General features: G+C 45.5%; 1 protein-coding gene and 1 long non-coding RNA gene across 2 annotated transcripts; one reads left to right on the forward strand and one right to left on the reverse strand.

Annotated features, from left to right (window-relative positions):
- The first annotated feature begins 40 nt into the window (after window positions 1–40).
- LOC139009324 (uncharacterized) lies at window positions 41–11060 on the forward strand. The gene is made up of 3 exons (XR_011471299.1): window positions 41–313; window positions 5780–5988; window positions 10945–11060. It is a non-coding gene; the product is annotated as an uncharacterized lncRNA (long non-coding RNA).
- A 1115-nt stretch (window positions 11061–12175) lies between these two features.
- LOC139009323 (selenide, water dikinase 2-like) lies at window positions 12176–14343 on the reverse strand. Its single transcript, XM_070413570.1, has one exon. It carries the CDS (start codon window positions 14167–14169, stop codon window positions 12841–12843), a length of 1329 nt encoding a protein of 442 aa, XP_070269671.1. The 5' UTR covers window positions 14170–14343; the 3' UTR covers window positions 12176–12840.
- Window positions 14344–18354: the final 4011 nt, after the last annotated feature.

The raw sequence follows: 18354 nt of genomic DNA on the forward strand, positions 1-18354 counted from the left end.
AAGGTGTGGATACCAGATTCCACCAGGTTAGGAGACAAAGGGCAGAGGGCGGGGAGTGCGCAGGCGCGTCACTAACCTATGGCGCCAGATGGCGCCAAAGCGAAATGACGGGGTGCGACCCGGAAGGACGCTCAGCCGAGAACCCCAGAAATGAAGAGTTTAAGCCAGAAGGGGGAATTTATTATTAGGGTACAAGAATATCTCCAGAATACAGCTGGGCTCTAGGAATAAACTGGAGCCAGGTAGCTGTTTTAAGCATTTTACATATTTAATTCTTACAGCAACTCATTTAATCCTCACAACAACCTATGAGGTAGGTAATATCATTGTCCTCCTTCTCCTCGTCATCATCCTCATTTTACAGATAAGGAAACAGACATTGAGTTTAACTCAGCAGTTAGTAAAGTGGTAGCCAGGTTTCAACTCCAGGCAGTTTGGCCTCAGAGCCCGTTTGGCCTACTATTGCATCAAATGGTGATAAGTACCATGAAAACAATTTTTTTTAAAAATTTTGTTTTATTGCTTAAAGTATTACAAAGAATATTACATATGTCTCCTCCCCCACCCTTGACCTTCCCCTGGCCTCCCCTACCCCCCAGTGTCTTGTATCCATTGGTTATGCTTATATGCATGCAGACAAGTCCTTCCGTTGATCTCTTACCCCCACTCCCACCCCCACCCCTCCCGGCCTTCCCGCTGTAGTTTGACAGTCTGTTCGATGCTGCTCTGCCTCTGTATCTATTTTTGTTCATCAGTTTATAATGGTCTTTATTATCCATGAATGAGTGAGATCATGTGGTATTTTTCCTTCATTGACTGGCTTATTTCACTTAGCATAATGCTCTCCAGTTCCATCCATGCTGTTGCAAATGGTATGAGTTCCTCCTTTTTTACAGCAGCATAGTATTCCATCGTGTAGATGTACCACAGTTTTCTAATCCATTCATCTACTGATGGGCACTTAGGCTGTTTCCAGATCTTGGCTATGGTGAATTGTGCTGCTATGAACATAGGGGTGCATATATCCTTTCTGATTGGTGTTTCTGGTTTCTTGGGATATATTCCTAGAAGTGGGATCACAGGGTCAAATGGGAGTTTCATTTTTAGTGTTTTGAGGAAACTCCATACTGTCTTCCATAGTGGCTGCACCAGTCTGCATTCCCACCAGCAGTGCACAAGTGTTCCTTTTTCTCCGCATCCTCTCCAGCACTTGTTGTTTATGGATTTGTTGATGATAACCATTCTGACAGGTGTGAGATGGTACCTCATTGTTGTTTTGATTTGCATCTCTAGGATGATTAGTGACTTTGAGCATGTTTTCATATGTCGCTTGGCTTTCTGAATGTCCTCTTTTGAAAGGTGTCTTATTTAGGTCCTTTTGAAAACAAATTTTAAATGTATTTAAAAATGAAAAGTGGGGGCAACTTTAGATTGCATGGTCCAGGGAAGATATGGTAAGGACTGTTGTTAACCTACTCAGCTGCACTCCTCATGCCTCTATCCTTGCAGAACAGTGATTTTATTCTGGGATCCATCCTTCTCTACTTGATTATGTGGCCCCATTGTCCTGCCATTGATCAGTTTATGGGTGAGCATGTAGCCTAGCTTTGTACAATGAGGAGACAGAGGAAGTGTGGTAGAGACTTCTGGGAAAGGTTCTTTATTCTTTTTTTTTTTTTTGAAGACATAGTTATTTTTTAAAAAATATATTTTTATTGGTTTCAGAGTGGAAGTGAGAGGGAGAGAGAGGTAGAAACATCAGCGATGAGAGAGAATCATTGATCAGCTGCCTCCTGCATGCCCCACACTGGGATCAAGCCCGCAACCTGGGCATGTGCCCTTGACCAGAATCGAACCTGGGACCTTTCAGGCCGCAGGCCTACACTCTATCCACTGAGCCAAACTGGCTAGGACAAGACGTAGTAGGTTTTTACCTTTGATATTAGTATGTGAAGGTTGGATAATGAGGAGAGGTAGCCCACCAGCTGAGACTGGTAGATAGCAAGATGGAAAGGATCTGGATCCTTGATAATATTGCTGTGTCACTTATTTTTACAAATTACAGAAAAACCCTAATTTAGGATTTTGGATATATAAATTTAAAAAAATCTCTATTGGTCAGCCACTTTTAGTTTTTCTGTTACTTGTCTTTGAGAAAGTGACATTGAAGCTGAGTAAAAATTAAGGAGAAGAGAGTTCTGGGTAGAGGAACACTAATGCTTAAAGCAGAACACTTAACGTGTTCTAAAGACAAAGGAATTCCAGTATGGTAGGAATGTAGTGAGCAAGGGAGAGAGTTGTTGGTTATGGTGTTAGAGGCCAGATCAGATCAATTACCCATGATTTTAAATTTATATAAATTACATTTATATAATACTTTGGGATTTTAGGTATTATGGAAGCCCTTTGGAGGGCTTTAGGCAGGAGAATCATATAATCATACTTTGTATTTATGAGTCCTCTGGCTGCTGTGTTAAGAATGAATTGGGGAAAAAAAAAAAGAATGAATTGGAGAAAGGCAAGGAAAGCAGCAGGAAGATGGGTTACTAATATTGTCTAGGCAAGAGATGATGGTGACGTGGACCAGGCTGATGGTGGGTGAAGATGGAGAGAAGTGGATAATATGGGACATATTTTTGAGGTAGATCTATTGGCTTTGTTGGTTTTGAACTAGCTGGAAAGCATAGAATCAAACATGGCTTTTAGGTTGTGAGTGTTGAACAATTTGGTGGATGGATGATTCTTACTGGGACAAAAAAGATGAGGTGCAAGATTTAACACATGTGGCTTCAGGAGTTTGAGTTATGACAAAGCAAGTTGAAGATATATGTCAATTAAGCAGGTGTATTATGAGCCTAAGCTTTAGAGGAGAAATTCAGATTTGGTAGTCTCAGACACTTAGAGAGTACTTAAAGAAAGAATCGGAGAGGCATAATGATACAATAATCTACGTAGTAAAGACCATGATTTGAGGTACTCCAACATTTAGCAGTTCAGCAGAGAAGAGGCAGATGAGGTAGAAGAGAGATTGGCAGAGTGTGCTGTTATGGAGGCAAGAGTGGAAAGTGCTCCAGATTGAGTGGACATCTGATTTGGATGCTGCTGAGCTACTGGGTGAATCTAGAGCACAGCATTTGCCACTGGATTAGGCAACATGGAAGTTGGATATGGGAGATGGGAGATGAGAGAAAAGGGGGAGTCCCGGGTAACTTCTTAGGTTTCTAACTTGAGTAAATGGATGGATAGTTTTGCCATTTGTTGAAAAGAGGACACAGAAACCTGGAAGTTGGGTGGGAGGGAAGATAATAAATTCAGTTTGGGAAACATGGAGTCTAAGATGGCTCTAGGACAGTGGTTCTCAACCTTCCTAATGCCGCGACCCTTTAATACAGTTCCTCATGTTTTGGTGACCCCCATTTCATTGTTACAAATTGAACATAATTAAAGCATAGTGATTAATCACAAAAACAATATGTAATTATATATGTGTTTTTCAATGGTCTTAGGCGACCCCTTTGAAAGGGTTGTTCGACCCCCAAAGGGGTCACGACCCACAGGTTGAGAACCATTGCTCTAGGACATCCAGATAATGTCCTGCAGGCACATGGACACACAGGCCTGAAGTTCAGAGCATTGAGTTGCCTTATGAATCTGTGAACTGAAAGTTTCAGGAACCAACTACCTTCCCTAGCATCTTCCTTGGTGTTTGCTAAGCGTCTCCAAATAAGAACCCAAAACTCTTCTACTGGAAACTAAAACACACTTGGAGAGCAACTTTTTCAGGAGTCTCTGCAGTTCCGATTTTTGAATAGCCAGGGACTAAGAGTTCTAGAGCTCACGGGTCAGATGGTCCTTGGAGATTGACAAGGAGGAAGAGGCTTTCTCTCTGGGACTGCCTCAGCCCTCTGCCCAGGAGATCCCTGGCTGAGCTGTCAGGCTCTTGTGAAGAACCTGCGGGGACATCCAAGTTCTTTGCTCCACAGCATCACCTGAAGACCAACCAAACCCAGCTCCAGCACAGCACAGAGTTAGGGGATAAGGGAGGCCCTCATGGGGGAGAGGGAACAGACCTGCACATGATTGGCCCTATCATCTGGACTCCTCATCCCATGCTCTTTCCACCCCCACCCCACATCCAGTCAGTTTTCACCATTCCCCTCAGACATATCTAGGCAAGCCCACCTCCCTGCTTTTGTCAGGGTCACAGTGTGCTTGGTCTTGTGTTTTGGTCCACGTTTATGATGAGCCGTGTTTAAGCCTTTCCCTTCCCCAACCCCTCCCGAGACTGGTGCCCTAGTCTTTTCAAATAAAGGTGTTTTCCGAGCACAGGCTGATAAATGTTTAATGACAGGATGGATGGGCTGGGACAGGCACACATGAGCATGCACACACATGCCCTTCTGCTACTCATAAGAGTTTGGCCACCTTCCTTAGTAGAGCCAAGCTGTGCAACTGCTCCCAGTAAGGCTCTTTGGGAAACCCTGGAGTGGAAGAGGCAGAAGCAGCTGGAGAACAAGTAGTAGAGGCCCATAAGCTGGGTGGGTGTTATGGGGGTGGGAGAACCTGAGCCAGTCTGAGATCCCAGGGCTGTTCATGGTTTTATCCCCAACCTATCACAGTGCTATTCTTATTGGAGGTAGAGCCATAGGCCTTGTTGGTTTTGAACCTGGAGATGTGAGAAGGCATTTTGCTATCATTAAAAATGTTTGTTCTTCCTCTGGCAGGGTGGTTCAGTTCATTGGAGCGTCATCCCATGGACTGAAATGTTGCCAATCCCATTCCCTGTCAGGGCACCTGGTTTGAACCCTGGTGGGGTGGGTACAGGAGGTAACCGATCGATGTTTGTCTCATACATCAATATTTCTCTCTCTCTCTCTCTCTCTCTCTCTCTCTCTCTCACACACACACACACACACACACACACACACACACACACCTTCCCCTCTCTCTAAAATCAGTAAGACATATCCTTGGGTAGGATTAAAACAAAAGTTTGTTCTTATTAAATGTTTCAGGGGGAGCCCTAGCCAGTTTGGCTCAGTGGATAGAGTGTAGGCCCGCGGACTGAAGGGTCCTGGATTCAATTCCAGTCAAGGGCACATGCCTGGGGTTGCGGGCTCAATCCCCAATAGGGGGTATGCAGGAGGCAGCTGGTCAATGATTCTCTCTCATCATTGGTGTTTCTCTCTCTCTCTCTCTCTCTCTCTCTCTCTCTCTCCCTTCTTCTCTGAAATCAATAAAATATATTTAAGAAAACAAATGTTTTAGGGGGAGTCATGACAAGGGCTTTTAGGAATCTCTAACTTAGCCCATTCAGGAAGAGTCGCCAATACTCTTAGAAGCTCTTCCCCAACTTACTTACCCAGCCTTGCCCCCTTACACACATGCTGAAGTCCAGCTAGATATTCCCACCCTCCCCCTTCCTGCCTTTGTTCACACAGCTCACTTCTCTGCATATCCAAATCCAAATTCCACCCATCCTGTAGAGCCCTGCTTCAAAGCCACCTCCTCTGGGAAGTCTTCCAGAACTTCCTCCAGAGGACAGAACTTTATTTTCTATAGCACTTCATGCACTCTAGCTCTCATGGCACTTACCACCTTTCACCTTAGTTGGGGGTGACTGGTGTCCCTTTTCTAGATGTCCTACACTGGGTCTTCTGGGGAACAGAAGCAGTGTCAGGCTTTCGTTTCCTCAGGGCCTGGTACTTGAGTAGATCAAATAAATACTAATTTATACAAGCACATCTCATGGGATCCCCTCCCTGACTTCCTGACACAGGTGGTGTGGCTGCACCTATTTTATGGATGAGAAAACTGGGACCCACGGCTTGTCTGACTTCACCCAGAAAGGCATAGCTGCAGCTCACCAGCACTCCTCAATGCTCCTCAGCGAGTGGAACAAGTCTCCCACCCCTGGGAAACCCTGGAGTGGAAGGGGCGGCAGCAGCTGGAGAACAAAGTAGTAGAAGTGAAGGAAGCCACTCACAGGTGCGTGGTGTGAGCTGAGGTCACCTAGTCACTGCCTTTCCTTCCGTCTTTCTGTCCCTTCTCTTCATCCTCCTCCAGCTTCAGCTTCCCTTTTCCTTTTCTTCCTCTTCCTTTTCCTCCATGGCTTCCCTACCCGGGCGTGTACCTGTGATTCTTTTCTAGTTTCCACCCAAGGCCCTGTCACCTCCACTACCTGCTACCTCCATTTTGATGCCCAGCCACCCCCTCCCCAAGGAAAAGTTGGATGCCTCCCTTGCTCTCAACCCCTCATCCTTTCTAAGTTAACTAAGCGGGCCCAGGCCAAGGAGGCATCCAGTCATTTTCCTCCCCTTTCCACTGCCCACCTCAAGCTGGAAAATGAACCAGTTAGAGAGCTGTGTAAAGGGCTAACCAGGACCAAGGTCCTAATTTCTTCTCCGAAGCCTCCTCAAGGAGATTGGAGGTGTCAGCTTCCACTGCTTGGAAACAAGAGCAAGGGAAGTGTCACAATAGAGGGTGCTAGGGTCCCCAGTGTGTACTTCATTCATTCATTCCTTCATTCATTGAATATATTCTGAACACTTACTATGGACCAGACACTGTTCTAGGTGCTGGGATACAGAACATCCCCTGCCATCTTGGAGCCCGCATGCTAGCAGAGACAGACAATTATAAAGTAAACTAATACATTCTCAAGATAAGTAGAAATTAGGATAAAAGGTATGAAGCCAATAAATAGGGAGAGTAGCTAGGTGTTGGCAAAGGTCAGAGATGGCTTTTATGAGGAGGTTTTATGTGAGCTGAGCCAGGACTGAGAGTGAGCCAGCCAGGTAGAGAGCCTGAGGTGAGGTTCCAGATGGAGGGAACTGAAAGTGCAAAGGATCTTGATTTGTTGGAAGCACCATGGAAAGGCTTATGGCCTAGTGTGTAGTGAGAGAGTCAGGGAGAGTGCCATGGGATAAAGCTGGAGATATGTAGCAGGAATTTTATGGAAGGACCTTTGAGCAGGAGAAAACTGGATTTAATCAATCAATCCAGTTAGCTTAGTTATTTTTGTTAGGTAATATTAGCATTATTAGCTATGTAAAAATTTATTGCTGAGTACTATATGTGATCACATTTTATTGGTTATACAGGTTTTATTTTCGACTAATTGATGGGCCTCATTCTTCTCTTCCATTTGCTAGTTTTCTCTATTGTTGTTAAGTACCATTGAGTGGGCTCCAGCTCCTGGCTTGAATGAGTGATGTCCACAGTGTCCTGCCCTCAACAGCCCTTCTCAGCTCCTGTCCACTCATGTGGCTTCTTTTACGGAGTCAATCCAGCTCGTCTTTGGTCTTCCTCTTATCCTGCTGCCTTCTATTTTCCCCAGCATTATTGTCTTTTCCAAAGAACCCTGCCTTCTCATGATGTGTCCGAAGTAGGACAGGTTCAATTTTGTCATTTTATCTTTAGCAATGTTTCAGGCTTAATTTTCTCTAGGACCCACTTGTGTGTGTTTTTTTAATATATATATTTATTGCCGAAACCGGTTTGGCTCAGTGGATAGAGCATTGGCCTGTGACTGAAAGGTCCCAGGTTCGATTCTGGTCAAGGGCATGTACCTGGGTTGCGGGCACAACCCCAGTAGGAGGTGTGCAGGAGGCAGCTGATCGATGTTTCTCTCTCATCGATGTTTCTAACTCTATCTCTCTCCCTTCCTCTCTGTAAAAAACCAATAAAATATATTACATATATATATATATATATATATATATATATATATTATTACTAATTCTTTTTACATCTTCTATTAGCCTTCCAATACAACTTTTCACAACATTAAATGCATCAATACCGTATCTGTTCCACTTTCCTTTTTCTGGAAGCCTTCCAGGCTCCTGTCCAAGCATGGACTTGCTCTCCAGCATCTACCTTTTTTTTTTTTTTTTTAATATATTTTATTAATTTTTTTTACAGAGAGAAAGGGAGAGAGATAGTTAGAAACATCGATGAGAGAGAAACATCGATCAGCTGCTGCCGGGAGCCAGTCCATCCTTGCTGCTTGACACAGTCGCTGCAGGAAAGAAACATCTGCACAGCATATGTTTCAAGGGACCTGGCATATATAGCATATTGTTCTTAATATGTTTGCTCTCTTTAGCGCCATGTGTTTTAACCAAGGTCACCTCTCCGAGAAAGGTTGTTTCCCCAGGTGGGGATCTTTCCCTGAGGTTAGGGAGGGGATACAACCCCTTAATTAAGTGCCAGGCGGGTAGTTAAGCTACATAATCTTTACTCCCTGGAATGGAGATAAGAAACGCCCTAACCTTTGTAATAGAAATTGACAGGATTAAAATCGGCTGGTATAAATATGGATGTAACAAGACAATCCACATCAGAACCTCATCAGTTCCTAACCAGAACTCCGACCAGAACTTTGGCTGGAGATCCTGGCTAGAGGTCCTGACTAGGCTGCTGATCAACTGAAGGCTGTCTTCGTGTCATTCCTTCTTCGCCGACTCCGTCCACACCTTTGGGGACCCCTGGACCCGCTGGGATTGGACCCCAGCAAGCTGCCTCCTGCACACCTCCTACTGGGGATGTGCCCGCAACCCAGGTACATGCCCTTGACCGGAATCGAACCTGGGACCTTTCAGTCCGCAGGCCGACGCTCTATCCACTGAGCCAAACCGGTTTCGGCACCAGCATCTACCTTGATAGCCCCTTTCACCTCTCTCCCTGGCTGAGTTAGATTTCCTGAACCCCATGTTTTTTTCTTTCTTGGTTTGCTCCCTTCTTTTGCTGGAGCACATCTTCCAGTAATTTCTTGAGAGAGTGCATGGGATGAAACCCCTTTGATACTTAGCATGTCTAAAAATACCTTTATTCTACATTTTTGAAAAATGTGGCTAGGAGTAAAATACATTTTAGAAAATCATTTACCCTTGGAATTTTGAAGGCACTCCTTCATTGGCTTTTACCTTCCAATTTGCTATTGAGAATGCAGATAACATTCTTTTTTTTTAAATTATTTTTTATTGATTTCAGAGGAAGAGAGAGGAAGAGAGAGAGAGAGAAACATCAATGATGAGAGAGAATCATTGATTGGTTGCCTCCTGCACGACCTCTACTGGGGACTCAGCCTACAACCCTGGCATGTGCCCTGACCGGGAATTGAACCCATGACCTCCTGGTTCATAGGCTGACACTCAACCATTTGAGCCACACTGGCTGGCCTGATACCATTCTTATCCCAGAACCTTTGTACATGATCTTCCCCTCTCCCCAGAAGAATATAGGAGAGCATAGTGAATACAAGCTTGGACTCCGGAGTCACACTGCCTAGAAGACTGATCGTGTAACCTTGGGCAAATTTATTTTTTTTAATATATCTTTATTGATTTCAGAGAGGGAGGGAGAGAGAGAAACATCAATAATGAGAGGGAATCATTGATCAGCTGCCTCCTGCATGCTCCACACTGGGGATCAAGCCCGAAACCCGGGCATATGCCCTACCTGGGAATCAAACCAGGACCTCCTGGTTCATAAGTCAATGCTCAACCACTGAGCCAAGCCGGCCCGGCTTGGACAAATTTCTTAATCTCTCGGCACCTCAGCTTTCTTATTGACAAATGGGGTTGTTGGAAATTTAAATAAGTTAATACACATAAAACACTTATAACAGTGCCTGGCAAAGAGTATGCACTATATAAATATTTGTGATTATTATTATTATTGTTGTTAGGGTCTCTTTATTCCTGGCATTTTACATTTTAGTATTAAAATTAATGTCTTTTTTCATTCACTATACTGGGAATTAAGAGGTATGTGACACAACTTCTAAGTTGTTTTTTTAAAATATATTTTATTGATTTTTTACAGAGAGGAAGGGAGAGGGATAGAGAGCCAGAAACATCGATGACAGAGAAATATCAATCAGCTGCCTCCTGCACACCCCCCACTGGGGATGTGCCCGCAACCAAGGCACATGCCCTTGACCGGAATCGAACCTGGGACCTTTCAGTCCGCAGGCCAACGCTCTATCCACTGAGCCAAACCGATTAGGCGCAACTTCTAAGTTTTAAAAAACGTTCTTGTATTACTCTTTGATAATTTTCTTTCTCCCATATGCTTTATTGTCTCTTCCTGGAATTCCTTAGATGTTGAACCTCATGGCTCACCTCTGATTTTCATTATTTTCCCCTTCTAGTGTGTATCTTCCCCCCTCCCCCCTACTTTCTGGAAAATTTTCTGAACTGTATTTTCTTAAAAAAAAAAAGCTTCACCCAAGGATATGTCTATTGATTTTGGAGAGGAAGGGAAGGTGGAGAGGAGGGAGAGAAGCATTCATTGGTTGCCTCTTGTTTGTGCTCCAACCAGGCACTCAACCCCCAACCTAGGTATGTGCCTGGACTGGAAATCAAACCCATACCTTTCAGTGTATGGACGATGCTCCAACCGACTGAGCAGCCCAGCCAGGGCTCAACTTTATCTTTTAAGTCTTCCACTGAATATTAAAATCTGAGCTATATTTTTATATTCTACATGCTTTGTTCTTATCTCCTCATGGACACTTTATCTTGTTTCTTTGCCTCCATTTTTTTTCCTTCCACTCCCTATATTGTCCCTTTCCTGAATTTGTTAGCTTTGACTTCTTTCAAGTTGGAGGCTTCCTTCAATGACTGCTCCTATTTAAGACTTAGGCATTAAAAAGAATGTGTTTGAGTGAAGATTTTCAACTGGGAGACTTCTCCATACAGGGATTTTAACTGGGGGCTCCTCAAATGTTTCTATTTATGTTTCTATTTTTTCTGGGCACATTCATTTTCTCCATGAGCAGCAGTATAAGCTTCCTGCACAGTGTTTTTAATAGCTGAGGAAGAGGTTTGGGCCCTCATTTTCAGTTTTTATTCTTCTGTTTTTGGTCAAGTCCCCTGTCCTCTGCTGTGCCTGGTGTCCCTGATTTTACAGTATTTTTTAATTCACATTTTCCAGGATATAAACTTCCCTTTATCTACCAAGCTGAGGAGCAGTCTTCTGGCTGTGTGAACCAGGGAGAAGTTTGAGAATTTAAAAAAAAAATCTAATTACTCTGAATAAACTTTCAACCTGTTTTATTTTCATCTGTTTTATTTTAAATCCTAGAGACCCAGTGCACAGCATTTGGGGAGCGGTGGGGGGGTCCCTCATCCAGGCCTGCACCCTTTCCCAGTCCGGGAGCCCTCGGGCGATGTCCCATGGAGAGGCTCCCACCACAGCCTTCTAGCCGAGTGGCCCTCCCCTGTGGTTGAGTGTCTGTCCCCTGGTGGTCTGTGTGCATCATAGCAACCGGTTGTTCCACGGTTCGGTCGATTCACATATTACCCTTTTATTATATACTAGAGGCCTGGTGCATGACATTCATGCACTGGAGGTGTCCCTCAGCATGGCCTGCACCCTCTCGCAGTCCAGGATCCCTCAGGAGATGTCCGCCTGCTGGCGTAGGCCCGCTCCCCACCAACTGTGAGCCCGGCTTCTGGCTGAGCGGCACTCCCCCTGTGGGAGCGAAATGACCACCAGGGGGAAGCTTCTGGTGTGTGCCCACTGGTGGTCAGTGCATGTCATAGCGACTGGTAGTTCTGCCGTTTGGTCAATGTGCATATTAGCCTTTTATTATATAGGATTACCCTTTTATTATATAGGATATTTTTATTGATTCCAGAGAGGGAGAGAAACATCAATGATGAGAATCATTGATTGGCTGCCACCCGCAGGCCCTCTATTGGAAACTGAGCCTGCATGTACCCTTGACCTGAATCCCACCCAGGACCCTTCAGTCCATAGTCTGACACTTTATCCACTGAGCCAAACCAGCCAGGGCCAGAATCTGTTTTTATCCCCACCCTTGATCCCACCTCCCTTGGACCTCTGGACCACAGCTCCTCACTTCCTGTTAGTATTCCCCAACTTGGAAGGCATTCACACTTTGGCTTCCTCTATCCTGCTAAGTCAGTTACCCCTCTTCCACCTACTTTTCATTTTCTAAGGACTGTTGGCACTTTCGCTATTTCCTCTCCCACTGTCTAGTCCTTGAGGTTTATGTCTGTTTTGTCCTTTGCTGTCAACTCAGGGGGAGAATGCAAACCTAAATCTGGGGGTTAAATGATCAGACTCTAAATGTATGAATTGATTCATTTGATAACATTGTAAAGGATTCAGAACTTCAAGGATCCAAACATTACTCTGGTGAATTTTCAACAAAATGCTTTTTATTTAATTCACTAGAAATCACTTCACTGATTAAATCATCAGGAATTTTCAGCACAAACTTTAACATCTTAATGACCTCCGAGCCTGGGCTCTGGGGCTTCTCTGCCTCTCCCAGTCCTTAAAGGGGTTTAGAGGAAGAGGCATCATTAACAGAGACCAGGTCAGATGGCTGCAGGTCTTCCTTTCCCAGGCATTGGACAAGCTGCTCAATTCTTGTCCAGAGCAGGAAAGGGACAGCATTTCAGAAAGTCTAATAAAGAACCTGTCATTGTGTTATAAGATCTTTCTTAACAATTTATATTTATCAACCATATTGGTCCAAATTTAGTTGCACATGTATATGTACTTCCCCCTAATTCTCTCAGATGGAAATTTCCTCACTCTGCTCTTGGAAAGAGGATACAGGTTTTGTGCTCCCCTTCTAAGCCAAATAAAACCACCCTCCCCCGAAGTCCAAAATGAGACTTCTGGCCTTGGATGTGCAGCTTCTGATGGGCTGACTCAAATCACCTAGAAAGAGCAACTGTGGGACTACTATGCGGGCAGCCTTCTTTGGAAATCTGTTCCTAAAGTCAACTCTTCAGAACCATCCATGATTGTGTGCACAGGCGGTGAGGTCCAGACAACTTCTGCTCTTCCATCTCAAGAGCTAGGTTCAGAGGAGGCGTTGGGATGGTCTGGAGCCAGAGCGGTAGCAGTGGTCCCACGAGGCAGGACCTCAATAACTCGAGGCTTGTCAATGATGCGGGCCGTCCGGTTCCCCTTTTCCACAATGCCAACGATCCAGGCTTGGTGACCCTCTCCGTACTTGGAAGATTTAATCTCAGAGCAAAAGCGAGCAGCCTGTTCCCTTGGCAAACAGATCAGCAACCCCCCAGAAGTTTCTGCCGAGGTTCCTTGAAGGAGCCCAAAGCGCCCACTGGCCTTGCTGATGGCGGCCATCTTGGCAATGATGGGCAGATTGTGGATGACAAAGGACACCTCGTTTCTTTGTTGTCTGGCAAGATTCTGAGCGTGCCCCAGAATGCCAAAGCCTGTGATGTCTGTGGCTGCATGGGCATTAAATGTGTGCATCAACCCCGCGGCAGTTCTGTTCAGGGTGGCCATATTGAACATGGCTTCCCGATAGGCCAGCTCCACCTCTTCTCTGGAGACCACCATCTTGATCTTATTCCACCTTTCAGGGTTGTCCAGCCACTGGTGGGCATTGACAGCCACCTGGGTCCCTAAGGGCTTGGTTAACACCAGCACGTCCCCGACCACGGCACTGTCGGGCATGATGAACTCATTGGGCTGACACACCACCGTGGCCACCCCGCCCACGATGACCCAAGGGTTTACCACAGTCTGTCCGCCCGTCACCGCCGTCCCGCCGTCCTCGGCTGCGTCCCGGAAGCCCCTGACCAGGAGCGGGGTGACCTTCTCCCGCTCCTCCTCGGTCATGCTCTGGCTGACGCTGAGGAGCATGAGCATGTTGTCGCACTCGGTGATGCCCATGGCGTAGAGGTCGCTCAGCACGTTGGCGCAGGCGATGCGCCCCATCATGTAGGGGTCGTCCACCAACGGGTAGAAGAAGTCCGTGGTCTGCACCAGCGACAGGCCTCCGTGCCGCAGCGGGATGACGCAGGAGTCCATCCCGATGCCCAGGGCCGGCAAGCTGGGGCTGGGCTCCGCCGGGACCTGCAGGCCGGCTTCCTGGGCCACCTCTTCATGGCCTCCGGCCAGGCCCCGGTCGTCGGGCCGCGTCAGTCCCGCCAGGAGTTTGAGCAGCGTCTCCTGGGGGACCTTGCAGCCTCAGCCCTTGAGGCCGGAGAAGCCCGTCAGCCGCCAGCTCGGGCTCAGCCCCAGCGCCTGCGGCTCGAAGGGCCGGTAGCTCGAGAAGCCGTGACCCAGAGACAAGCCCGCCAGACCCGCCGAACCTGCCGCTGCCGCCGCCTCCCCGCCGGCACCCGTCGCCGCGGGGTCTGCCATCGCGCCTGCCTGGCCGGGCGGGAGGGAGGAGAGCAGAGTCCCCTTTGGTTCCTTCTCCAGTGAACGCGGACCAACAGTCAGAAGTGAGCGCGGCGCCTGCAACCGGCACGACTCGCGCCCGGAGCTGCAGGCACGCCGCGCGCTCCTGCCTTCCTGAGGGCGGGGCCACGGCCTCCGTACTGATGGCCCTGCTGATTGACAGCCCTTTCACCCAATAAGCACCGCGCACCCAGAGGCGGGCCTCCTTCGGTCTGAGAGGCGGGCGTATTACCAACCGACCTCCAACTGGCGCGCTTGGGGGCGGCTGCTTTCCGGAGCGGGCGCTCTGGGTCGCCGCCCGCGTGTCATTTAAATGAACTCTTGCCCGCGGCCGGCGGAACCCTGCTCCCCAGAGACCGGTTACCGAGCACAGGACGTCATAGACGGGGAAGGTCGCCAGGTCGCAAACCCCGTGTCCAAGGGCCACCTGACAGCGCACACGATCGATCCAGGGAAGGAAAAATAACCCGTGGAAAGTTTCAGAAAGAATGATAAGAAATTGGATAAGCAATCTCCTGCATGAAGATAATGCAAGGTTTAGAAAGACTTGACAAAAATTTAGCCCCAGGCCGGCATGCTCAGTGTTCGAGCATCGACCTATGAACCAGGAGGTCACAGTTAAGTTCGGGGTCAGGGCACAGGCTCGGGTAGAGGGCTCCATCCCCAGTGGGAGTGTGAGGAGGCGGCCAATCAGTGATTCTCTCTTATCATTGATCTCTCTCTCTCTCTTTCTCTCTTCCTCTCTGAAATCAATAAAGAAATAAAATAAAATAAAAAGAATTTGAGGACTCCAGACACCTGCATGGGTTCTGGTGCCGTTTCCACCACCAACTCTGTGAGTCACTTTCCCTCTCCTGGCATTAGTTGACTCATCCAGACAACACAGTAGCTTACCTAGTTTTCTCTTCTGAAGTTTCTGTGCCCTTTAAGTTAATAGATGCGAGAATCTATGATGTATCCATGAAGAGTCATTACCAGTATCTATTAAAGTTATAACTGCACATAATACCTTTGATCCAGCAGTTTCAATTCTAGAACTTTATCCTACAGATGTCGTCACCAGCCTGAGTGGAAACTAATACATTAGTTATTGCTGTGCTGTTTATAATATCAACATATTGGAAACAAATGTTTATTATGATCAAAATAAATTGATATATTTATATAATAAGCTACCAAGCAACTGTAAAAAAGGATGAGAAATCATTGATGTAATTATATTGCTAATAGTTACAGTTCTAAATGCTTTACCATATTAACTTATTTAATTCTCATGAAACCTTTTGAGTTAGGATTCTTTCCACACCGTATATATAAGGAACATAAGGCACAGAATGATTAAATGACCTGTTGAAGGTTACAGGCAGTGTAGAGCGGAGCACTATATGCATCCAATCTGCTCCAGAGACCACCAGGTTATGTGCCTGTGATGTTTGTTCAGAGAAGTGAGCAAGCTTCAGAACTGTATGTGTAGAATACTATTTGTTGTAAGAGGGGGAACTATATGCAACAGCATATTTCTGGAACTGTTACTATTGATTGCCTCTGGGAAAGGAATGAAATGCTTAGGGGATGCGAGATTTTTCAGTGTATTGCCTTTTTGTTCCTTTAACATTTGGAAATAAAAAACATTTTAAAACATTTTAATGTATCACATACTTTTTAAAAAAGTAACTGCTGATGGGGCAACCATTTTGTGTGTGTGTGTGTGTGTGTGTATTTTGCTGCAACAATTTTGGAAAAGAGTTTTACCTTAACTGATAAAGCCGAATATAAATACATGTGACATAATCACACTGTGAAATATTTTTTATCTGTGAAAATGAATTGTAGGTTTAAGAACCAATATGGATAACATGACAAACAAATGTTGGAAATAAGAAGCAAATTATAGAATAATGCATAAACTAAGATGCCAATTATCTATAATTCACCACTAGGCAAAACTATAGTATATTGATATACATAAATAATTAAAACTTTTAAAAATATATTTTTATTGATTTCAGTGAGGAAGGGAGAGAGAGATAGAAACATCAATGAGAGAGAATCATTGATTGGCTGCCTCCTGCATGCACCCTACTAGAGGTCGAGCACTCAACCCAGGCATGTGCTCTAGACCAGAATCGAACCCTGGACCTTTCAGTCCACAGGCTGACACTCTATCCACTGAGCCAAACCAGCGAGGGCAATGATAAAAACTTTTTAAAGTCTGGTCAAGGTGGTTCAGTGGTTGACCATCTGCCTGTGAACCAGAAAGTCACGGTTTGATTCCTGGTCAGGGCACATGCCTGGGTGGAGGGCTCCATTCCTATTGGGGGCATGCAGGAGGCAGCTGATCCCTGATTCTCTCTCATCATTGATGTTTCTATTATTCTCTCCCTCTCCCTTCTTCTCTGAAATCAATAAGGGAATATTTTTTTAAAAATGTTTTAAATGGTAAGAGTGAATGAATAACAAAATTTAGCATAAGGATTACTGAGCTATATTAAATTCTGTTCCTTGAGCTGGGTGGTAGGTGTTACACGGTGTTCTTTAAACCATACACATATATTTTCCCACACTCTTTTGTAAGCTATATTTAAACAATAGAAAATGAATCATGCTATATTTCAGAATAAAAAATACAAAAAGAATAAATAAGGTCATGAAAAAGCAATAGATATAGAAACAAAAGACCTTTGGGTTTTGTCTGACCTTTGAATTTGCTCCCATTGATCTGTTTGGCCTTGAGGAAGTTATATAATCTCTCTCTCTCTCTCTCTCTCTCTCTCTAAGAAATTTTGTTGTTGTTAATCCTCTCCCGATAATCTTTTTTCCATTTATTTTTGTTTGTTTTGTTTCAGAGAGAGTGGAAGGGAGGGCGAGAGACAGAGAAACATGGATATGAAAGAGACACATCCACTAGTTGCCTCCTGCACATGCCCTGACCAGGGCTGGGGATCGAGCCTGCAACTGAGGTATGTGCCCTTGATCAGATTCGAACCCAGGACCCTTCAGTCCACAGCCGGACGCTCTATCCACTGAGCCAAACCAGCTAGGGCTATCTAACCTCTTTCCATGCTAGTTTCCACTTCTATAAAATGAGGGTCATAATCTCTGCTTAGAATCTTGTGAAAGGATCATATGAAACCTCAACTACGAAATGTTGTTTGCAAAATGTTCAGCATATTGTACACGTGAAGGAACCATACGTCATTAAAGGGAAACCAAAAACATTCTGTTCTACCTGTGGTCACCTCATCTGGGTTAATAAGTGACTAGAAAAGTTGCTCCTGGTTATTTCTTTGGACTTTTCCCTTTGGACTGTTCTCTCTCAGCATTTAGCACAATTTGTAATTATTTTTCTAAGTTTTTATTATCATGGCATTTTTAACTTAAAAAAATATAATTTTTTATTGATTTCAGAGAGAAGGGAGGGGGAGAGAGATAGAAACATCAATGATGAGAGAAAATTATTCATCGGCTGCCTCCTGCACGCCCCCTACTGGGGATGGAGCCCACAACCTCGGCATGTGCCCTTGACCAGGATCGAACCCGGGACCCTTTTAGTCCGCAGGCCGATGCTCTATCCACCAGCCAAACTGGCTAGGGCTATTATCATGACTTTTTAAAAATAAGCATCCATATCAGTGTGGGCAGTGAGGGTGGGAGAAGGGGGAAGGGGAAGGGAGGAGGGCATGGAGTAGGAATTCTCCTCTATTGGTAGTAAAGCTACAGGTTCATTCCATTGAGGCTTTCATCTCCAATTTATAATTCCTTTTTTAAAAAAATCCTCAGGATATTTTCCTATTGATTTTTAGAGAGAGTGGAAGGGAGAGGAAGAGACACACAGAGAGAAACATAGGGGTGAGATAGACACATTGATTGGTTGCCTCCTGCATGCACCCCGCCCAGGGTCGGGAGCCTGCAACCAAGGTACATGCCCTTGACCAGAATCGAACCTGGGACCCTTCAGTCCGCAGGCCGATGCTCTATCCACTGAGCCAAACCGACTAGGGCCAATTTGTAATTCTTTATCCATGTAATTACACCATGACTACCTGTTTGCCTCACTAGTCTGTCAGCACCACAGGGCAGGGACTGGCCCTTTTTCTCCACCCTGGTTTCCCTAGCACTTTACATGGCAATAACATTTGTTGAATA

The sequence above is a fragment of the Myotis yumanensis genome, unplaced genomic scaffold (genome assembly GCF_028538775.1).
Source record: "Myotis yumanensis isolate MYYU_CA2020_CCGP unplaced genomic scaffold, mMyoYum1.0.hap1 SCAF_4, whole genome shotgun sequence".
Lineage (NCBI taxonomy): Eukaryota > Metazoa > Chordata > Mammalia > Chiroptera > Vespertilionidae > Myotis > Myotis yumanensis.